The sequence below is a fragment of the Meles meles genome, chromosome 7 (genome assembly GCF_922984935.1).
Source record: "Meles meles chromosome 7, mMelMel3.1 paternal haplotype, whole genome shotgun sequence".
NCBI classification, from domain to species: Eukaryota; Metazoa; Chordata; class Mammalia; order Carnivora; family Mustelidae; genus Meles; species Meles meles.
Window position 1 is genome coordinate 38,124,633 of NC_060072.1, and position 24,907 is coordinate 38,149,539.

Sequence of the window (24,907 nt, forward strand, 5' to 3'; positions counted from 1 at the left end):
GGCAGGGATATGGGATGCTTTCTGGAACTAATCCCTTAGGAACTGAAAACCCTCTATCTTATGCATAAATACCTACGTGACTCTTCACTGAGCTATTGACTACAACATCAGGTAGAAGAGATCACCATAAGTATTTTTAAAAGGATCTTTCATCATATCATTTTTTTCTTGGCAGTACAGAACCATGCTGGGAATTTTAAAGCTATGGGTATAAAAGACAGTGGTTCTTGATACATTAACTTTTGATGTTGTCAAGTATAAGAGGAGCCTTTAACTTAATTGTTACAGAAAATTCTTTTGCTTGGTACTATTCTAGAAGTTGGTAGGTGGGTACATGATCAGATTCTTTAGGAAGATAACCTTATGGACCTTATGAAGAGACTGGAGGAGAAGAAATGACTCTATCTGAACAGAGAAGAGATAATGATGAAGGCTTAGAATAATAGAGAAGCAGTTAAATGGATAGAGCCCATTAGTTAATTAATTAATCCATCAGATATTTAGTCACTCTCTTATACCAGATTCTGGGGATGCAAAGGTGACCAAACTTATATAAGTTCCTACCCTGTAAGAGTTTATCAGTAAGTGGAAGAAATGCACATTGATCAAATCATGACACTAATAAATGTAAAATTGCCGATGTGATAAATACAGTATGGGGAAGGAAGAGCCAGACTGCAAACAGCATCTCAGAAATAAAATTGACAGGACTTATTTGGTTATTGGGTTTCAATAAAAGACATGTTTCCGGGGCGCCTGGGTGGCTCAGTGGTTAAGCCTCTGCCTTCGGCTCAGGTCATGATCTCAGGGTCCTGGGATCTAGCCCCGCATCGGGCTCTCTGCTCAGCAGGGAGCCTGCTTCCTTCCCCTCTCTCTGCCTGCCTCTCTGCCTACTTGTGATCTCTCTCTGTCAAATAAATAAATCTTAAAAAAAAAAAAAAGACATGTTTCCTACTCTTCTTTGCTGAGAGAATATTCAAACTAGTGTGTGTGACAGAAATAACATACATGAAATGCCACCGAGGAAGGCATATTCAGTGACGAATTGTGTAGAACAAATTAAAATGACTTTTACCAAAAGATTAGATCAATAAGCTATGAATTTTAAGTTGTGATTTTGCAATTCATTCCACTTGTTTTTCATTGCACCATTCATCTGGAATGATAGTACTTTGCTGATGAGATAAGTTGATTCTAGATGTCTCTATTTTGATTTCTTTTTTCAGATGTTGCCAGAGCAATTGAATTACTGGAAAAACTACAGGAATCTGGAGAAGTACCAGTGCACAAGCTACAATCCCTCAAAAAAGTGCTTCAGAGTGAATTTTGTACTGCTATTCGAGAGGTATGACACTAAAATTTTAATCACTTATATTTAGCCATATGTCTTCTGAAGAGAAAGCATGTCTTTTCCACACAAACAGTTGAATATTTAAGACTGGAGCTACATTTAAGCTTTCTGTTTTTAGTTCCTTGGACAGATGATAAAATATGATTTAGTCTGCTAAATTCTTAAATTAGATCCAGTCAGGATTTATACATTCGTGTAAAACCAAATGTTGACCTTATGGTACCGATGAGGTCACTGCCTCAGAAGGTAACTATTACTTACTTGTAGTTTAAGTCACTTCATGGCCACATGCAGTCATATGGAAATTCAATTCAAAATAGTCATAATTCGTGAGAGTTGAGCTTTTCTTAAAAGGACACTCAACTGAATCTTGGATAAATCTGGAAGAGTTACTTCCTACGGACTAATGTTATAATTATCCAAACATTGCTGTCTAGTGAAATAATGGAAAATCTCTGAACAGACTGCTATGCCCTTCTAACAAATTTTTGTAATGCTTTCCTCGCTGGTGGTTGCAAGAAGCCTAACGTACACAAGTGTGTAGCAATGACTGAATTTTGTATTGACTTGTGGTGGCATTGACTAGTCCACTAATGCATTTATTGGTTACAATAGAGTTCATTTGGGATGTATAAGCCATATTGTTTTTTTGAACAAAATAATCTTAAGTAAGCCCATCATTTCTTCCCCATCAGGTTCTAAGTAATAATTCATTATTTAATAATTACTTAGAACCTAAAGTCCCTAAATCCAGCATATTTGCTCCACCAGAAGCCCCCAATAATAAATTATCTACTGTCATCCTCCAAAGCCAGTTGAACCCAGTGACAATCTGGAGAGTTTGTTCTGGTGGAGGACATACACTCGACAAGGAATACTTGTTATCAACTTCCCTTTCTCCTTGCAATTCTACCTGTAGCTAATGCACTTATTTTCGCCTCAACAATGCTAATAGTCACCACATAGGAAAGACCTAGGGGACTAAGATAGAGACATACAAAACCTCTTTCACTTCAAGCTTAAACTGTAGCCTGTCCAGTGTGGTTACCATTTGGATTTTGCTGAGATTTGACTTATACTGGGCTTGTGCTAAATCTTTATCAAGTGAAGTTGTTCGCTATTGAAGTGTTCTTTATAATGGACACAGCTTAAGCAAATAACCATAATTGTGTCTCCAAGTTCAAAACTGTGGATTTAACCAAAAGCTGAAAGGAAATTTCTCAAAGTGGTATGAGTTCTTGGCCAGCGGCTGCTCAGTGGGAAAGGTATAGCTATGTGAAAACCCTGTGGGCCACTCAGGTAAATTTCTGTAGTTACTCTGTAGATCAAGGTTAGATCCCCTACACACTCTTTTCTTCCTTCACAGAGTGCTACTCCTCTGAGATTTGATGGCCGATTTTTCATTTTTAGATATTCTATCATCTCTTTTACTTTCCACAGAACTAACTGAAGGATAGGACACATCAAATGTATAACTCTTCTCACGGGGTGTTTAGCATATGATCAATGTGAAGTATCTATCTTCATGGAATTTACTTTCCAGTGAGAATATGATTAAATAAATATGCAATACAATGTCAGAGGGTGTCAAAACTATGGAAATAAATAAAGCAGGATTAGGGGAGGTAGGAGTAAAGTTCTATTAAATTGAGGTGGTAAGAAAATAACCTAATTGAAGTAACTGAACATGTCACAAATGTAAGTGAGGTAGAGTTTTCCAGGCAGAAGAAACCACAAGTGCAAAAACCAAGAATGATCTGAGTCCATGGAAGGAATATCCCCCAAACCAGACCGTCTGCAGTAAAATAAGTAAGGCAGACTTCCCAGAGGCAGTCAGAGAGCAGATCACGTAAGGCCTCGCATGCTAAGGTTGGGACAGTGGATTTCATTCTAAGTATGGGAGAAAGCCCTTGGAGAGTTTTGCCCTGACCTGATTGGATTTTTAAAATGGTCCTTCTGACTGCTGTGAGAGAATACAAGTGTGTGGGCAAGAGAAGACATCAGAGAGTCCAGGAACAAAGTAATGAGCGGATCAAGTGAGAGGCTAGACGATGGCAGCTTGCATGGTTAACAGTGTAAGTCGTCAGGTTTAATGTGTGCTTTTTGGAAGTCAGGTTAACAGGAATTGTTCATGCACTGGGTACACAGATGAGAGAGACAAGTCTCAATCGCCTTTTAGGTTTCAGCTTGAACAGTTGGATGAATGGTTACGTAACTGGGTAGGAATCTTTGCAGGTGGACCAAATTTGGACTGTCCAAGGGCTCTGTTGTAGACAAGAGTAAGTTGATGATGCTTTTCAGGCATCCAAGTAGAGAGTCTGGCAGGCCTGGGGTCTGGAACCTGGAGGAGAGGTTGGGTCTGGAGATGTAACTGTGTTATGGATATATGTTCAAACAAATGCACAGCCCTTTTTCTTTAAAGAGTTTGTTAAGGAAAAAGAGAATAAAAGTAAAAAAGAAAATAAATATGAAGACATTATATTGGCATTAGAAACATATCTTCCAAACCCCATCTGTGGTAAAGTGTTCTGTGTGTATCGTTAGTGATCCACGGAAATCTGTAACTGAACTATGGGCAGTCCAACAATTTCGGAGGGAAATAGGCGATGTAATTTATCTGCTTTACATTTTATAAATTTGGACTAATGAGATCAATTTTAGGTTCACAGTAAGGCCCTTATAATAATTTTGTCCTGGGGCGCCTGGGTGGCTCAGTGTGTTAAAGCCTCTGCCTTCAGTTCAGGTCATGATCCCAGGGTCCTGGGATTGAGCCCGGCATCGGGGGTCTCTGCTCGGCAGGGAGCCTGCCTCCCCTTCTCTCTGTGCCTGCCTCTCTGCCTACTTGTGATTTCTGTCTGTCAAATAAATAAAATCTTTTAAAAAAATAATAAATAATTTTGTGCTGAAGGGCCATGCATGTTACACAGAAATTGTTTTCATCACTTCATCTTGACTCATATTCCACACTAGTTTTATGATATCATTCATCCTTAAGTTTGGAGTGTTCCTCGTTATTCTCATTATGTCACTCTACATTAACTGGGAAGTAAGGGTAAAAATAGCAATATGTATTCAACAATTCTGAACCACAGAATTGTATTGTATCTCCATGTAGTAAAAAGGTCTTCAATAAAAAATGTAAAATATGAACCCATGTTGCCAGACAGGTGAATCCACAAGGCAGGAAAGGAAAGGGCAGCTAGGAAGTATGACAATGTACAACAGCAATTATCTGAAAATTAAATTTTTTTGAGTCAAGGATCCTTTCCTTCTTGGTTTCTTGGGTACTATTATACTGCCTTGAAACCTTTGAAGTTACGGTTTCTTATTCAGTTCTTATTCTGATTCTTATTCAATTATTATTCAGTTATTATTCTTACTCAAATTATGCTCAGAATCTCTATGATTAAATTATTTGATTTTTTAGGAATCTTTGCTAGTTAATACTTTCCAGTGTGAAAGTTATGAATTTGTCATGACAGGTAGAGAAAAGACAAAGAACTCCTGGGGCGTTACTCTTTGTCGCACTTACCAGAGCAAAAATAGGTACAGGTCATTGTCAATAAGACCGTAAAATCCAATTTATGCTCAAAAAAAAGGTGGGGCGCCTGGATGGCTCAGTGGGTTAAAGCCTCTGCCTTCAGGTCATGTCATGATCCCAGGGTCCTGGGATCAAGCCCCGCATCGGGCTCTCTGCTTGGCAGAGAGCCTGCTTCCTCCTCTCTCTGCCTGCCTCTCTGCCTACTTGTGATCTCTGTCTGTCAAATAAATAAATAAAATCTTTAAAAAAAAAAAAAGGGCAGGACAATCAATGGCCAATTTTTAAAATTGCCTTACACAAGTGTAACAGTAGTTATTGTTACAATCCCATGTTTTGCTTTACATTTGGATGCAACCACTGAATCAGCTCTTGGCCCTGGGCAGTATTTATATGGGAGGAATGGTTTCATGAAATTTTATTTTGTTTTTTGCTGCAAATGCATGATTAAAAGACATTTGATGTTTTCTGTTCGTAACTCTTCTTCTGTGATCTCTAATAAAGATGGACAAAATCATGTTAAGCTCAGGACTGAAGCAAGATCATTTATGTATATAACTAAAAAAGACATCGATCTATTAATGAGTTTCACTTGAATGCCAGTCCACACACAGCTTTAGCCACAGAATACAGATAGTAGTTTGCAGTACTCACGTACCTTGATACTGTGTTTTCTTGCTGAAAGATCTTTTTTTAATTTATTTATTTTTTCCAGCGTAACAATATTCATTGTTTTTGCACATCACCCAGTGCTCCATGCAATACGTGCCCTCCCCATTACCCACCACCTGGTTCCCCCAACCTCCCACCCCCGCCCCTTCAAAACCCTCAGGTTGTTTTTCAGAGTCCATAGTCTCTTATGGTTTGCCTCCCCTTCCAATTTTTTTTTTATAAACATATAATGTATTTTTATCCCCGGGGTACAGGTCTGTGAATCGCCAGGTTTACACACTTCACAGCACTCACGATCTTGCTGAAAGATCTTTTTTTTTTTTTTTTTTTTTAAAGATTTTGTTTATTCATTTGACAGAGAGAGAGATCACAAGTAGGCAGAGAGGCAGGCAGAGAGAGAGGGAAGCAGGCTCCCTGCAGAGCAGAGAGCCCGATGCGGGGCTCGATCCCAGGACCCTGAGATCATGACCTGAGCCGAAGGCAGCGGCTTAATCCACTGAGCCACCCAGGCGCCCCCTTGCTGAAAGATCTTAAAAGGACCTGATTAATAATTAAATTGCACCTATTCTGTGCAAGTAATTTTGAAGTCCATGGCTGGTAAATGAACTGCCACATGCTTCTGCTCTCCCATAGTGAGAGGCACTGGCTGGCAAGAGAAAGTTCACAGAACTTTTTGAATGAGAGATGAAATAAAATTTTATGGTACTGATATTCCCAGTAAGGACCATTTCTGGGATTTTAAGTGGCTTCTTCAAGTTTTAGTTCCTCACTCTACAATTTAGGTTGAGTGACCTAAGTTTATAAATTGAAATATGAGGAAATATAGGGTTGAAATATAGGGATTATAAAATGTTGACTTCGGATAAGAGAATTTCCCATGAGAACTGAAGGGTGAACTTGAATTGAATTCAAATAGCTCGATTGCCAAGAGATGAAAATTTCCCTGACACTTCATGTTTTTTGTGCCTCAGAGAAAGAAATCAATAGTATATGAGTGGTCATATTTTAAGGGGATGTCCAATTTCTGCAACAAAATTCAAAGAAATTCTTTCTGAAACTAAAATAATAAAAAGCAGAATGAATTTATTTACCATCTTCATCTTCCAAGTTTTACAACATTCAGGCTTCCTGATTTCCAGGGCGATATGCTCATTGATCTGATATTTGATGTGCTGCTGAGAGTGGTCTGTGGCGAGGACTTGCTCTCACATTTATGACTATCATATTCATGTGAGAACCAAAAACGCAGAACCAAATGACATAGTCACCAAAGACCGCCTTGCTTGGCCAGTCACCAGATGCTGTGTGCTAGTATGCTCTAAAGTAGTAGAACTGTAGATTAAGAAAATAATCCAACTCCATATGGAATCCTTCTGTGACAGTCAGTAGGATTGTTGGAAAACATTCCAGTTCTCCTCTCCTTCTTAGCACATGTTACAATTGGATTTCCCCAAACTCCTTAAAGCAGGATGTGGTTATGACAACTGCTTTGGCGAAGAAAATGTGAATGGAAGTGATGTGTGCCACTGCCTTGGTGAAGCCTTTGAGTCAGTGCGTGGTATGTTGTGTTCCTTCCCCTTTGCCATGTGACTAGTGATGCTTTACGTGATAAAGGATCAATCAGCCTGGGTTGCAGAGGGAGAAAATGAGAAATATGGGCTTTAGCCAAGCTTTTGCAAACACATAGCCTGAGCAAGAAATACACCTTTGTTACTTCAAGCCTCCAGGATATTGGGGTTATAGTACCACAACATAATTCAAGCCATCCTGACTGATAATACACAACCATCAAGCCAAATTTAGCTTGGGTAAATGTTCTAAGCTGTAGCAAGCAACCCTTTAACTGCTGTAAAACAAAAGTCCATGTTGTTATTTTCGGTAAGCTAGGGTAAACCTTTTTAAAACTATATGAAATTGAAATTGATAACCACTATAAGTACCTATGCCCATTAGGTGACTCATTAATTTTAAATTGAGATACTTAGGTCATGGATTTTGCTACTAGATTATTTTCCATTTGCTCCTATTCTCATTTTTTTTTCTCCCTGAGAGTGGAGCTCCTTAACCCTCCAGCACCACCTCCCACCCCATCTAAGTCTTACACTGTTGCCTTATAAAGGGATTTCTTTGTTTTATGTACTTAAAGTTATAAGCCACTTCGAAGAGATATTTAGAACGTTTCGGTCTGCTAATCAATGGCTCTTAGTCTCTAGTGAGATTCTTTCCCTGAAGGGATCTATAGATTAGGAATTATCACCACAGGGCCTCCCACCAGGAATATATTAACTGTCACTGTGATGCATTCTGTCAGATGGCGGGGGATGGGAGCAACATCATTAGAGCAGTGTTGTAGTCAAGTCAATGACCAATGTTTGAATCCCAACTTGGCTACTTATTTCAGACCTCAGTAATATTTTATTCATTAATTTTTAATAATGGAATGATACCATCAGTCTTGAAGTGATTGTGACGATTAGATATTCTGTATGTAAAGTCACATAGTACAGAGTCTGGCATCCAATCAGAGGATGCTATTGTAATTAAAGAGTAGACTCCGCAATTATCCCTAGGTCCAGTGTTTTGGTAAGTCAGGAAACGGAAAACGGGGTGGGGGGAGAAGTGTTAGCTTCTTTAGGCTAGATTTCAGAAAACCCATAAGACTAATAGACTTACTGATTGCCCCAATGTTAATCATGAAAACAAAATTAACAGAGCCATTGTACCCTAATGCCACGACCATTTAGGACATACCATTATGACACACGTGTTTGTTTTTGGTGCTGTTCTGTACATCTTAATCTACTGTGTGGATGAAAATGTGGACAGTAAGTTTAATCAGCTTTATGAGAAAACTAATGGTGGGTGGTATGGCAGAATACAGATTTATAATTACCCTAAGAAAACATGTACATGGATCAGTACTGACAAGAAAAGGTGAAGTAAGGATACGTAGGAGGAGAAAAGAGAGTGGGAGGAAGGGAGAGTGGAAGGGATGGAAGGTAGAAGGGGGAGAGGGAGAGGGAAGGAAGCAACCAAGAAAGGAAGAAAGAAATAGGTAGGAAGGAAGGAATGAAGGGTGGCAGACTGATGTGGAATCATGGCTTTGTGTTGTGTATTGGAAAAATGGCAAGAATACGGAGTCCTACAGAGCACTGACAACAAATTCTGACAACCTGGACTCAAATCATTGCTTAGCCCTGTAATTATATGCTCTTGCTGTACTCATTACTTAACTTCTATGTTCTTGGTTTTGTGTATCCTTTTAAAAAAAAAAAACAATTAAAGATTTTATTTATTTATTTATTGACAGAGAGATAGAGAGCACAAGTAGGCCGAGTGGCAGGTAGAGGGAAAGGGAGAAATGGGCTCTCTGCTGAGCAGGGAGCCCGATGCGGGGTCCTGGGATCATTACTTGAACAGAGGGCAGCCACTTAACTGACTGAGCCACTCAAGTGTCCCCAAATATTTTTATTTATTAATTTGAGAGAGAGAGAGAGATACTGAGAGAGAGAGCTCAGAGGGGGAATGAGAGGGAAAAGCAGACTCCCCACTGAGTGGTGAGCCCTATGTGGGGCTCAATCCAGGACCTTGAGATCATGACCTGAGCTGAAGGCAAATGCCTAACCAACTGAGACACCCAGGCGCCCAGGTTTATCCTCTTTTTTAACATAAAGGAAGACAATAATAACTTTGTGGGGCTGTTGGGAAGGTTAAATCAAATGAGACTAAAAAGTATAAAATACTTTGACTAACACAGTATAACTAAAAGTAGAGCTAAAAGAAGAAGCAGGTAAGAAATGGTAGTTACTCTGGTGAAAAAAATCAGTGGTTTTAGTGACAAGACAATAAAATATTATTGTGTTCTAATAGAAATATTAGTTATAATACAAAGAATAATTGTTCTGTAGTTATTAATCATCCAAACAAGGGAAAAATCTTTTTCTCAATAGGAGGCTCACATTTTAAGACATAACTTGACAATCTGGAGTGGTTTTAGAATAAACCAGTGTAGTAAGGAATCTGGAAACTGTCATTCTACAAGAAGTTAAGGACTTGGTGATCGTTAACCACAAAAGAAAAAAAAATAGTGGGTAACATATTTGTCATTTATTATTTGGTAGGATAAAGTGAAAGGGATATAACCAATGTGGACCACTGGGTGAAAAGTAACAGATTACAGATAACTAGCAATAACCACCAATGAGCTCAGTTATAATGTAAGAAGTTTCCTATAACAATAGCAGAGGTTGGATGGTCATATTTTAGACCCATTTTGCACAAGAGTTTTTAACTTATTGTCACATATAAACTTCATGTTGTAGGTGAAGTAAAAGCAAATAAATTTATATGCTTTAATAATTTATTTATATACTTACATATATGTATATATAGTACAGAATTTATATTTATATGCCTTATTTTTATTCCCTTCCATTTGTGTGCAAAAGTTTTATGGAAAAATGTTTTTAATGTTTTACTTTAAACATGGATAGAATGGCATGGGTTCTTTATGTAAAATTATCAATCTGTTATATAATGGCATCTAGAATAGTATTACATTCAAGGGAATTAACAAAAAATGTGTCTGACATATGTTTACATGTATCTTTCTGTTCATATTGAATTTAGCTTAAGTTGGCAGATGACGAAAGAAAGCTTGATGGCTCTTACATTTCCTTTGATTTTATTTGCACTGCCAAATGTGATAGGACACAAAAGCTAGATTGTCTCTTGTGTGATATGTTTCCTGCCAAGAAGAGCATGAAGTCAATAAATCTTATTTCTGAGCATCCTGAAGATTCATCGCACGATAGAGAATTTTTATGTTCTTTACCAAAACTTGTATTTGTCCCAGCATGTCTTGACACGTCTCCAAGCCAAAGGAACCATAAATAATTGGGGAAAGCTTGATCAAATCAGGTACTCGAGAAATGTCTGAGCGGGTGGGTTGCTCAGAACTACAAGAACAACAAAAATCTCAAAGAGTGCCTCTGTTCATTTGCTATAACCTACTCCTGAACTCTGACATTTTGCTACTATTTTGAAACCCATTATGGTGAAAATAGCAGCTGTTTGGCATGCAGTTGGTGCAAAGTCTGATTGTTTCGGTAAAGCTCTGGTGCTCGCTTCGGCAGCACATATACTAAAATCGGTAAAGCTCTGATTTTTATCTATCATGTGAGTGCTGATGGTCCTGTTGAAGTCCGTGTGTGTGTGTGTGTGTGTGTGTGTGTGTGTGTGTGTTACCCCATGGGTAATTTAAAGACCCAAGTTCCTCCAACGGTAAAAAGTTTCTTTGTTCTTCAAAACTCCAGATGGAAGAGAAAACTCTTCATATTCAGAGTGCATGTAGGGTGACATGTGGAGTTTCTGGGTCCAACATCCAGCTTGATTACTCTGGAGAAGAAGACGGAGCTTTTACTTTTTATGGAGATTTATTACTTTTCAACTTCAGCAGGCATTAGTGTCAAAGACACTGACAATTATCCTAGAAGATATCTTGCCTGCTCTGGGAAAAGTGGCCCAATAATTCTAAAGCCATAGCCTAGAATCTATATCTTTCTAAGGTTTTATTTAGAAATGGAGCAAACTGTTCTCTTTACTGTCAAAGTTTTCTTTTGTTTTGTTTTGTTTTTGTTTTTGTTTTTTTGGCTTTCCCAAGGATAAGTGTTAATGCACTTGGTTGAACTTGGGTCAGAAATTTCACTTTATTTATTCATTTTTAAAGTATTGGGTTTATTTTTCCTGGTATCTTAGAACAGGTTGACAAGAGAGGTTCATTTGTGGCTAGACTTTATTGTAGTAACATCTAAAATGACTGTAAAAAGGAGGCTAGTCATCAGATTCCAGAGTCACTGTATGATGGCTGCTACAAATGTCTGCCATTTTGGAAGGAGACATTAGAACTGAAAACTTGTGACCTTTCCAGAGCTGAAGCAAGGATATTTGTGAGGGGAAAGAGAGTTGAAAATGAGAAAGCCTTGTCAGTTTAACCATGGGAAAGAACTAGAGCAACTGAAAAGACTGCAAAACTCTTTTAAAGGTTACTTCTGCATAGATTATTTAAATTGAAAAAAAAAAAAAAAAAGATTTCAAACGTCTTTCTTTGCTGACAGAGGCTGCATTGCTGATGCCAACCTTTCCAAAAATAACTTTATTTGCCTTAAGGACACGGGATTTGGTGGGACCTAAATTCAACTTGAAGTGTCTTGAAGGAAGCTCAGGTGTCTTGACATAAGTCTGTTCTGCCATAATGGAGCTTAATTCTGTTTGCTTTTGAAAGTGCTGTGGGCGGCAACTTTGTGCCCTTGCTGATATTAAAACAGACTCAGAACTGATTGAATACTAAAAATGACACAAATATTTCCGTGTAAAAGATCACTCCAAACTTTAACTTCTTCCAAATTGAACAAGCTTCTCATTGAAATATATTTTAAGCAGACACAGAATTTTCTTCTTTTTATATGGTTTGGTTAATTTGATTAATTTTCCAGACAGCAGCCATTCATTTTTACAAGAAAAGAATCACATAATCTTAATAAAACTAACTCAATGTCAAAAGCAAAACATGGCATGAGCACTTACACACATGGCTGCGTTTTTCTTGGGATAACACCATAACTTTATCAGATTCTCAAAAGGGCCCATGATCTAGGCTCCCGTTCCACCTCCCAGAAAAGGAAGACTACTCCCTAATAAAAGATTCTGGTATCAGTGAAGATGTACTACTTAACTCAGCTGGTCTCCCTAAGATCCTCCCAGTTCTATGAATCTGTAATTGCATAGAAAGACATATGTCTTTCTTCACATAAATGACATGGAATTATAGAAGGCTGAGCATGTATGGATGGTAGGAATATGTGACTCTGTGAGACCGTGTGTTATTGGTGTAGGGAAGACGATACAGTGGAGATTTTTAAACTGCTAAAAATAATGAGAAAAATAAGTGTACTCATTTTATTGACTTTTTCGAAGAATATAATTATAATTTTATCACAGGAAATTGCAAAAACAGAATGACTAACTCATGGGAAACGGAATCTTTAAACTAAGTTATATTTCTGCAGCTTTCTCAGAAAAGACACATTTGTAACAATGTGAGGAGTGTTTATAACATCAACAGATCACTTTCTGGTAGCGAGAACGGGGGTCTGTGTGGCAGGAACCATCTTAGACTGTAATTGCGCTAATGGGTCATTGATCTTAAAGATATCCAAACAGAACCTCACAAATAGTCTGTAATGACTCTGAAGGCTGTTAGCATCCACTGTTGGGTAAATACTCAGCTCAGACTTTCTATTTGCTGTAACAAATGATAAACAGTTCATAATTCTAGAAGCTTGTAATTAATTACGTGTACCTACACAGGAGTTCAACATAATGGAGTCCTCAGAGAAGTTGTTATTTTATATCAGTTAGATAAAGTGAACATCCTGTCTTCTGTTGAGATCATAGGGCTAGAAATCAGAACTTCTAGTTTTGGCACCATGGATGACAACTTTTTTTTTTTTTAGTGAACAAGTCATGTAGCCTTTTCTTGCATCAGTACTGCCGACATATGTGCAGACAAGTCCATTTGCACAAGCCATCTCAAGTGAATGTTAAGTTGCACGTTGTCATTTTTAAGCAGCTTGCTATTATCCCTTGGGTGTGATTTGCATATTAGTATCACTTATAATTCAAATATATGCAAAGTGATCATTAACTTCCTCCCTCCCTTCTTTCTCTCCTTCCTGCCCTTGTTCTTTCATACAAGATTTAGGGCTGACTGCTGACCACGACATCTTGTATTCATCATTTCCTTTTTTTTTATATAGTCTGCATGTTTGTGTATTTTCCTCAAATATATTATTTTATTATTTTTTAATATTTTACTTATTTATTTGAGAGGGAGAGCAAGTGAGCAAGTGAGCATGAGCTGGTGGGGGCAAGGCAGGGGTAGAGGCAGAAGCAGACTCCCCGCTGAGCAGGGAGCCCCTATCCAGGGCTCAATGTGGGGCTCCATCCTAGATACTGAGCTCACAACCCGAGCTGAAGGCAATCGCTTAACCAGCTGAGCCACCCAGGTGCCCCTTATGTGTATTTATTTTAATTCTATTTAAAATATTATAAAAAGGTATCATGCTGCTGAAATCTTTGGGGGATGTCCTTTTCTCACTTAATATCCTACTCCTAAAATCCACTCATACTTTATGGTGTTACTATAGTTCACTTATTTTGACTGTTGTGTGATATTCCATTGTATAAATATACTACATTTTACTAATTCACTCTCTCATTGATGAACATTTAAACTGTTTCCAGGTGCTACTATTAACATACCTGCATTTCTTATCACATGAACAAGACTTCTTTTGGGTTCATATCTAGATCTGGAATTTCTGGATCATAAGGTGTAAAAAATATTCAACTTGAAGAAATAATGCCAACCTATTTTTAAGCTTGGTTGCTCCAGTTTATACCCTAACAAGCAATACAGAAGTTGTGTATCCACATTACCTCTAACTTGGCATAGGAGACATTTAAACTTATACTAACTGAATATACTAAAATAATATCTCATTGTAGTCATCATTTGCATTTAATTGATCACTGCATTATTTAATACCTCTTCTTGTAATTATTGGCCATTATGTTTCTTTTTCTGTGAAATATCTGTTCATGTATTTTTTTTACTGATTTATGCTTATTTTTTAAAATATTTTTTATATGTATTCTTTTTTTTATTTTATTTAAGTAGTCTGCCCAGCATGGAGCCCAGCACAGGGCTTGAACTCACAACCCTGAGATCAAGACCTGAACTGAGATCAAGAGTCAGTTGCTTAACGAACTGATCCACCCAAGCACCCTTTATATAATCTTGTTATTAACTTTTTGCTGATGGTGTATGTAGTTCTCCTACATTGTATTTCCTATGTTATAACTTGTCTTCAAGATGTCTTTCATAAATAAAATTCTTAATTTAAAATAGTCACATTAATTATCTTTTCAATAATCAATGATTTTGGGGGGTATCTTACTTAAGAAGTATTTCCTATCCAAATGTCTAAAAGATATTCATCTATATTTTCTACTAAAAGAAGTTTTATTTTTGAAATTTATGTTCTTAATCCATCTAGAATTGATTTTTTTTTTTAATATATGTTGTATGAAGTAGGCATCTGATTTTGTCTTTTATTTATAAGGGTAACTATTCCATGTTCTATTTTTTTTATTTAATTTTTTCAGTGTTCCAAGATTCATTGTTTATGCCCCACATCCAGAGCTCCATACAGTATGTGCCCTCCTTAATACCCACCGCCAGGCTCACCCAACCCCCCACCTCTTTCCCCTCCAAAATCCTCAGTTTGTTTCTCAGAGTCCATAGTCTCTCATGGTTCATCTCCCCCTCCAATTTCCCTCAGTTCACTTTTCCATTATTGAATAATTCATAATTTTTTCTGTGACTTGCCATATTAATACACACTGAACTATACACATGGATCTGTTTCTGGGTTTCTGATTAATTGGTCAATTTATCTAATCCTTCATTAATGCCCTACTTATTTCTTTTGGGAGAGGCAAGGTAATGAGTACGGGGTAAGGGGGGTATAGTTTTAATCCTAGCTTTTGTTTTATTAGGAGATTTATGAGTGCTTATTATGTGTATGTGTGTGTGTGTGTGTGAAAGGAAATTGATGAAAGCAAACCATTCATGCATCAATGAACAGTGATGAGTATGTGCCGTAAACTAAAGATTTTTATTACACCAATTCTGTTTTTTGCATTAGAGGCCCCGTGTGTGGGGAGGATATCACAGTTTAATGTTTTCATACAGAACAGTTTCATATTCGTAATTTGTGGGTCTCTTTCAATTTCTTTCATCAAGGTTAATTAAGGTTTTAAGTATAGTCATTTATCTTATTCAGTTGAAGGCAGAGAATGTTTCAGTTATCACAGCAAAATTAGTGCCCACCACAGTATCTCCCAGAAAATGAGCATTTAATAAATACTTGTTGTATGCATAAGAAATTCATTAAGATGACCTTTTTATTAATAGACAAACATATATTTGATTTTCATGGGTCTTGATTTTCAAATGGGACCCTGAGCTCATACAAATCCCGGGTAAAATCTGATAACACCTCTAGTTCAGAATAAGATCTTACTTACCTTAAAATGGCTTCCAACCTTGAAAGGTGATCAGTGATTAAAACTTTTTTTTTTTACATTTAAAAATTGTTTCTGACTATGAAACCTGACCAGCAATTAAAATAAAAATTTCAAATCTTTTTATGTATTTGTATAAATGTGTACACTGGTATGGGTGTGCATATATGTAATACGTTGGTTTTCATGTGGTGAATGTATAACTATTGTAGCTGACATAAAATTTAGTCATGTGTATAGGTCAAAAAGGAACCTTAGAAAGACCCTACTCCTGTGGAAGTTAGACTTAGGGGAGTTATACACTTCTTTGTGAATCTTGTGATTGCAACTCTTATAAAATTATGGATCATTTTTCAAGGAATAGGCATTGCAGATTTTATAAATGCAGGGCGTTGGTAAGTTCTCTAAAACGGAGCCATTTGGAGTCTTAATCTATTATAACTAATTTTACAGATAAGAAAATAAGAACTGGAAAGTTTAAGTTGTCTTTCAAGTTAGTGCCTGAGTTAGTAACAGAGCAAAGTTTCCTGAATGCTTGTCCGGTTCTAATTCCCCTTGCTTTGGACAGTATTTCAGAACATTCTGAAATGTGGAAACAATGAAACATTATTTCACTATTTATCAGTAATGAACCAAAATAATTGGAAAATTGCATCATGGTTCCCATTTCCATAATTCCTATTCATATCAGTGTTCCATGTGTACCAACAACATTATTTAAAATTTTTGCCTTCTAGTTCTTCCTTTGCTTCATTTAACACAAGACATACATTGTGGGTTAGTATTATATCCTCTCATATATTTGTAATCCAAATTTCCAAGAGACAACGTAAAAATTTTAGTTACTAATCATTGCATAACTGGCATCATATCACTGAAAGTGTTACGACATTTGCAGAAAATTTCAGTCTCTACTAGAATAATTTAGTATTTTTAAGATCAAACTTTAGCAAATGTGTTTTAGAATCTATCACAAATAAGCATGTCTATTCTAATATGCCTTTAGTCCTTTTCTTAGTAAGTTAGTCCTGGAGGCAGCAACACCATTTTCAACAAATAGCTATATTGGGGAGAATGCCTGCTATGCTAGTTGGAGGAAAAAAATCTATTACAGGTAATCTTGTCTTCCAAACTACTTTGTTTTCCTCCTGTCTACCCGTTGATTATATAAAAGATGCCAAATATTTATTAAGCCCGATACTTGGAAACCTTTTGAACTGCATTTTCTCCACGCTGTTTCCCGTAAGTCAGCAAAGGGGCCAACAGGGATACATCCTTTTCTCCTCCTCAGTCTTGCTTCTAGAAGGGTGGGGCCAGTGACCAGGGACATCAGTGACAGAGAATTCATGGAGGTCTGAATAGCCAACAAGAAGCATTGCCTTGATGACAGTGGACAGATGTGTATTTTCATGTTAAATGCAGTAATGTCCCTCTTTATTTAAGGTGAAGAAAGAAGAGGGGACTTAGTCTTTCTGGAACATCTAGTAGAACAGATAACTTCTCTCTCATTGATTTTGTAGAAATCATTTCCTAAACAATTTTCGGGTCCTATCCACTTGGGGATAACAATACAGGCATGTGGTCATAACAAGAATGACAGTACCACACACATTTTTCTAAAGTATACTCGTGGACTATAAGCCCATATGGAATCAACGTGGGAAAGGTTACTGGCTGTGTAGCGAAATTAAAGAATCCTACCTCCTAGTGTTTCTAATTGAAAAAATATTCTGTTAAATTTTCTTTATGACCACCTGCATGACTGCCAGATATTTTTTTACTCCTTATTTCAGAAAGTGAATTATAACTGGGTTCTGTTACATTTCTTTGAAAATCATTCCATTTCCTCACAGACGGGACAGTAATCACTTCTGTGTCCAGGATAGAGACTAGCCGACTGCCACTATACATTGAGAGAATTGGGATTGCTAGACATTAGCTAAGTCAATTAGACTTTCCTAAACAAGGTTAAAAAAATATATATGTCCTTTCTCCACAAATGACAAAGATCTGTGTCAATTATATTTCAGTAAAACTTAAAATAGCCAAATCATAAAGTTGGAAGAAATTTGAGGTCTTAGAAAATTATAAAGACACCATAATTATTCAGTAGAACTTCTAAATAATAAATATTTTAAATGTCTGAAGATAGTCCCATGAGAGGACAATAATTTATTAGTTACTATGGTTGAAGAGTTTGTAATTATATGATTCAAATCACATTGTTGATATTTCATGCAAAATACCTTGTCAAGCATAGGCAATTACTCAAACAATAGTTAAGAGGAAGAGATTCATTTAGAATGTTCATTTGCCTTAATTAATTTTGGCACATGACTACAGCCGAGAAAGGAATTTTTAAGATTTCCATGACTTACTAACGGAAAGTTAGGAGAGCCACTGAATCATACTTGATGCTCATATTTTCATCTTAGAAAGGATAAATTTGGGAAATAAAGAGGCCATTTAAAATGTTGACTTATTCATCGTGGTATTAAAATTGGTTTTAATGAAATTGCTTATTATTATAATTATGACTTTATAATATCTGCATTGCCAAGTATAAAAACAGATTGAGGTAGCCACACATTTGAACATGTGACTATGTAAATGAATTTTCCCTAACTTGAATTTCTATATAATGAAAATTGGACCCTGTTAAGCTATAACTTAATAAAAAAAAAAAACCCTCAGAACATTTATTCCATCTTTAGTCAAGTTGGTTATAATGATCTACTAGTGAGAAAAAGAAATATTTCATATTTCATAAAATTGTATTTCATAAAATATTTCCATTCTGTAGGAGATAAAATATTTTTTCTTTGAATTACCAGTGATAGTAAGATTTACATTTGTTAACTTATTGTAAGATTCCAGAAAGTTTTTGACCATCAAATACTTACATTTAATTTTGAAAGATGTTTTACAGTGGATACTTAAACATGAGTTTACAAGCAAAATATTCACAATTTCATCATCTGTCAGGCTATTTTGTTTATTCAATGTCAATGTCAATGTTCAGATGTTTACAAATATGGATTTTCTTTTAGGAAAGCAATATTTATAATTGTTAGGAAAACATATGCTTATTGAACTATATATTTCAGTGTATTCAGTATTGATATACATATTGGCAGCTAAAAAATAGTAAAAGGAGAGTTTTCCTCAGTGACTGATTTCAATATATAAAACTAGTTAGTTGGCTTTAAAACCAGATGCATTGTAATTAAGCTTATTGAGTTGCTTTGCTAACAGAAATAATTTTTTTAGAGATACTGTTTCACACACTGCAATTCAATATATATAATTTATTTTTAATGTAGCAGGTTATTTAGGAAATAAAATCATTATGTGTTGTGCGTTAACTCTCAGGGACATTTCCTGTTCCCCGCTCTTCTCCGCTACCTCCCCTTTCTCTGAGCATCTAAAAATCAGGTAACCACTGAAATTCTCTTTACCTCCTCTCATCCCACTGCTTCTATCCTCGAATGTGTCTGGAAAAGGGAAAGAAGCTGAGTGAGAAGGACACCTCCCCACCCCCCATCACTGTTTTCAGCTGAAGATTTCTTAATTCTGACTGCAATTTTGGTTCTTTTAAAAATGTAGCAATTACTAGTTTTAGGACCTCAGGGCTTAGATCATTTCTACATGAATGCTTTTTCCATTTATAGCAGAATTTTCCATTGAGCTTTCCTAAGGTATACAAATAATCTCTTAGACTCCCTGTTTGCTGCTAAAATTAATACACACATATTACATTTATGGTGTTCATGGACAGTGGTAAATTAGGCTCCAGATCAGTGAATTTTTCAGTTTGTAGCTAGTGCCCAGAGGAGCTCCCAGGGAAAGGAATGACTCTGCTACACATAGTCTGGCCAGAGTTCCAGCTCAGCAAGTTTTCTCCTTGCTGATCTCTGGTCACAACAGACTTTCTCTTCCATTACGGTCTCCCCCAGTAAGCCATAGATGATGGCGCCAGACACCTAGAAGGTGTTTGTGGTGCTAGCTGTAATTTAACGCATCTTTGGAACGTGTCTTCAGTCCTCTGTGCTTGCTGTGCCCCCCCACCCCCACAGCCCCAACTTCTGTTTACTTCTCATCAGCTGCTGTTCCTCCACTCTGTGCCCAGGACTTGTCCAGAATTTTTTTTTTTTTTTAAGTATCAGGCTGATCACCTGGACTGGCAGGATTCCCTTTCTTCCTGTTGAAGAACTTCTGGAACTTCTCAAGGATACTAAGTAAGACTGTGCACAGCATCTTTTTGGGATATCATTCATTTTTATGGTCATCCTGGATTTGAATATTTATTACTATGATGTCCTGGTAGATGGCTGTGTCTTGAAGAAGGGCCAGCTTTCTCTAACATGCACAGAGGCACCAATTATGCTAAGTTCAAGATGGGATTTCCCATAACATATTCTTTGTCATTTTGTACATTTATAATAGGAAGGTAGTACTTTATACATTGAGATTCTAAGAGAGATCCCAAACCTATTAGGAGTTAGCCAAAGTCCCCAGAGTCTTACAACCCACAAGCTTCCTCTCCCTGATTTAAGCATTCTTGTCCTTTAACTCCCATCCTTTCTATAATCTGGTTATCTGTCTATTATTAATGTGGAAGTTCATGAGAAATGCTTGCTGAAAATATTTGGTTCTATAATTTTAAGTTTTGCCTGATTGCTTTACATGTAACACTGTTATGTAATTCATGCCCACTCAGTGCCCCATGGGGATTATATATATGGCCTTAGGGATAATTCAGTTGCATTATACTCTTAATAGTTACATAGTCTTCTAAATTTCTAACAATACTTATACCGTTGCACGGCTCTCTACTTCTTGGAATCTTCCACAATACATGTTATTCAGTGAAACGATTTCCAAAAAGTTTATAAATTAAGAATATGTCTATTCACGGGGCCTGGGTGGCTCAGTGGGTTGAGCCTCTGTCTTTGGCTCAGGTCATGATCTCAGGGTCCTGGGATCAGGCCCTGCATCTGGCTCTCTGCTCAGCGGGGGGCCTGCTTCCGCCGCCCCCCCCCCCCCCCGCCTACTTGTGATCTCTCTCTGTCAAAAAAATAAATAAAATCCTGTGCAAAACCAATGAATACTGTTACGCTGAAAAAATAAATAAAAAATAAAATAAAATCTTTAAAAAAAAAAAGAATATGTCTATTCTAAGGACACCTGGGATGTGAATTAAAAAAAAATACAGGGTCCCAGCAGGCATGGTTCTTAGCCCAAACCTCTAGGGCTCTTTTCCAACTCATGACAGCCGAGATGGAGTACAGTGCCCTCTGCCCCAGTGACTGCACACCCGGCCAACTCAACAATCTGCCCAAGCAGTGTGAATTGGGCAGAAGGGACAGATGTGTCCCCAGCATTCTCCTCACCCGGGCATCCTCAAATTCGTGTTGAAACGATTTCTTTCTTTACGTGTGACCAGAAAGCACAGGTATCTTAAACACCAGAGGGAGATCCCACGAAGCCTTTAGCTGAGCCTCACAGGCTTTTGCTCCCCTGTCTCATATACCACGTGACATTTTCAAACGAAGTTTAAGATATTTTGGGTTAAACTGTTAAATGCCAATGTCTTTTCTCTGCCTACTTTTCAAAACCCAGTTCACCTGAGCTGCTTCTCCTTGTGGCTTCACCTTGGCTCTTCTCAATGGCAAGTGTGCCCTTGTTTAGATAAGATCACATCCTTATCGACCTTCTTAGGTGTCAAATGCAGAGCAGTTCCAATGCAGTGGGTCTGTTTTGGACACCGGAGAAGAGTCTCTGCTCTAGGATTTCTTCACGGTGGATCCAATCCTGCCAACGGATAGTGATTATAACCAACAGGCACCGCTTGCGAAAGCAGCCAAGAGGCGAGTTCTAGCCTCCAGTGATCTTATCCAACAAGGTGTCTGTGCTCACTTAGTTAATTAAAGCTGAGTCATAAGTTTGCTGAGCAGTTTGGCAGGTAGCATTTCTGATCTATCTTGTCAGGAGACAGTAAAGTGAGATCCTAGCCACGTCCTGGTTTCTGAATTAATTAGTTCCTGGCAAGTTTGACCTAAGAGCCAAATGGCACACGGCTGTGGAGAAAGGCATACTTCGTGCCAGTGTCTTCCCTGTCTTACCAGCAGGGCTGATGTCTCTGGATCCTCCAGTAGGCAAACACTGATGAGTTGGAAGAACTCTGAGTGATGACCTCGCTACTAAGCAGATGGCCTCCCACAATTACCATTACACTCCCGCGGAAGGCAACTTCAGCATTACCAAAGATAAGAATGGCTACCAAGGTGCGGTCAAGATGCTAACCATCCATTATTTCACTACCGCAGACCCAGACTAGCTGCTTCCAGCTTTTCTTTTGTTCTGCCGTCAGTGTAGGAACACTTTAGGGATACGTATTTTGGTGTGGACTGTGTATCTGAAGTATACTTAAATATAAACTGAAATTCTACTAATATGTTAAATTGGCAATATAATACCCATGCTGCAGACATGTCTTTTATACATTTCTGGGTCTGAAGGGGATGGGTTGCAAGTACTAACAAAATGCAAATTGAAAAGAATTGGATTTTACTATAATAAGACCATACCACCAAGGAAGCATGCTTGAAGAATGAGATTGTTTCTAGTTGATTTGCCTCTGAGCCCTGCCATGCTCATAATTTCTCACTTTTATGGAGCAAAGAAAAATGTGAGAAAAATGGATAGAAATCTTACGTAAGATGAAACCTATCTTATGAGGATGGAGTAGAGGGAGTAGAATGGGGAAGAAAGGAATAGAGCAGACACTCCATGTTTCCTACCAAACAGCTTCCCTCACTTCTCTCCGACGGCAAGCAAGATGACTTTATTTAGGTGCTTACACCTCCTACCTCTGCATCCCTCCCCAAGAATAATTCAGGGAAGGGTGAGTTTACTCCCTCAGTTGAGGGGTTAGTCTTACTGGCTTAAAGTAAGGCAGGTGCCCCGGTGTTAGCCCCTTGTGAATGATTGGTTTAGCGGGGTGGGGAAGTGACCTGGATTCAGCTACTGTGGCAAGAGAGGAAGTCCAATGACAAGTTTCTGGGGAGTTTATTGTAGCTATTAAGGAAAGACATAGAAACATAAATACTTCTTTTCTGCTGGATCTTATCTTGTCTGGATGTGATTTTTTTGGAACTATGATGGCCTTTTGAGGGCTGTAAGGAGAACAAGCCTCCAAAGACAAAACGGATGTTCGGAACATTCCAGAGGAGTAAAAGCCTGGGTTTTTGATAAAAATATTAAGTCCCTGAACTAATTCTCTAGATTCTCCTTATCTTGAATTTTCTTGTTGCTAGCTTTTCTCAGTACTTGAGCCAGTATTTTCCAAACTGCACAGGAGAATCACGGGCAGAACGTTTAAAAATCCGAATGCCCAGCTCTCACCCCACTGCTGTCTGATCAGAGTGTTGGGTGGGAGCCAGATATCAGTATATTTCAAGGACCCCCCAGGTGATTCCATTATGTAGCAACATTTGGAAACCATCTGGTCTGAGCCATTTTGAAGTATATCTTTTGTTATTTCCATCCAAGTGCTTCCTAACTGAAATGACAGAATTCAAACTAAGAAAAAAAAAAAAAGGAAAAAGGAAAAAAGAAACTAAAAACATTGTTTGTATGAGTAGCTACACTGAATAAGAAAATAGAAACAATATTAAGGAGAGTATAATAAAGAGTCAAAAATGCTTTTGTAGTTTTCAAGAGGAACTCTATCTAAGTCAGTTACTTAGCAATTAATTGAACCATATTCAAATGTAATCAAGTACCTACTACTCTTGATAGAGTAGTCTTACTGATTAGTTCCTTTGATAAAACTTCATGTCTATTTAATAACCTGAAGTTTAATTTATGTAAAATAATTAAAAGTGAGAGAATCCTTCCATCTTTATTAAATTTGGTTTTTGAAGAATGTCCACACAACAGAAACAAATATTGGCTTCTGTTATATATAATTTCAAGAGCGGAAGATTCATTATCTTTGTCAGCTGTTACAAATCTCCCTGAACACACACACATACACACACACACGCAAATATACACACATCATGTTTTAACCCCTGGTGAATCTTAGATTAAGTCCCTCTGATATCTTATCTTGTTGTGTAGTCCATAATTATTATAATATTGAATTTAGGAAACCATCTAAGGAATGATCTATTTATACTCCACATGGGGAAACTCGGGCAACAAAACTAATAGCTCACTGGGAATCATGGCAATAATTCTAGGATTCAACCAGGAAGTCTCATTTTCTATTCTCCAGAAGGTTATACTTTCTCTTATTTTGAGGAGGGGAACTTCCTGTCTTCTCCTTCTTCAGGGTAGAGATTAGAGAGCAATAATTCATCAGTTGTTTCCTTATCTAAGAGCCAAAGGACAGCAGTCTGTGTCTTTCTCACACTTTTAAAATACTGTGCCGCCACTCAGGATCTTGCTGAGAATTTCATTGTCACCCCAGCCCAAGGGTGGTTATTTTTGGTTCCCTAAATTTTTTTAATTTTTTTTTATTTTTATGTATTTGACAGACAGAGATCACAAGGAGGCAGAGAGGCAGGCAGAGAGAGAGGAAGAAGCAGGTTCCCTGCTGAGCAGAGAGCCCAATGTGGGGCTCGATCCCAGGCAGAGGCTTTAACCCACTGAGCCACCCAGGTGCCCTGGTTCCCTAAATTTTCTTTCTTTCTTTATTTCCTGGTTCCCTAAATTTTAACCTTGTTTGTAATCACAGTACATCATAATCTAACATGATGGCTTCCAGGAAAACCTCCTAGTTTTTTGTAAAAATGTTCTTGATATCCCCTAGCTATCATGGATCCCATTCTTCTCCACTGTTCAGTCGTTGGATTGGGACCTTGATTTCCTACTTTGTCTACAAGTAGGGTCATAAAAACTGGGATAGGTACTATATATGAAGGTATCTCTAGTCTCATTAGATAGCAGGACAGGCCACTCAATTTAAAAAGCAAGTCTAGTAAATTGGCAGATAAATGGGCTTTGCATTTCATTGGTCATACCAGTGTAGAATGTCTTTAATTTTACAATACAGAGAAATAAGTTTTTTAACAGGTTAGAAAAGTGACTACCCAATCTATTTCTTTAAATAAAAGACTTTTTAAGAATATGCATTTGCATAGGTAGTAAGAACATGAAGAGGACACTACAGATTTTGAAACAGGCTT

The 24,907-nt window shown here is 37.5% G+C and overlaps 1 protein-coding gene across 3 annotated transcripts in view; it reads left to right on the plus strand.

Annotated features, from left to right (window-relative positions):
- Positions 1 to 24,907, plus strand: part of LIN7A (lin-7 homolog A, crumbs cell polarity complex component) — a 124,596-nt gene that overhangs the window by 41,378 nt on the left and 58,311 nt on the right. For all 3 annotated transcript variants that reach the window (XM_046010812.1, XM_046010813.1, XM_046010815.1), the window contains exon 2: positions 1,227 to 1,345. In XM_046010812.1, coding sequence (XP_045866768.1) covers positions 1,227 to 1,345 — 119 coding nt within the window. The remainder of the gene's footprint in view (positions 1 to 1,226; positions 1,346 to 24,907) is intronic.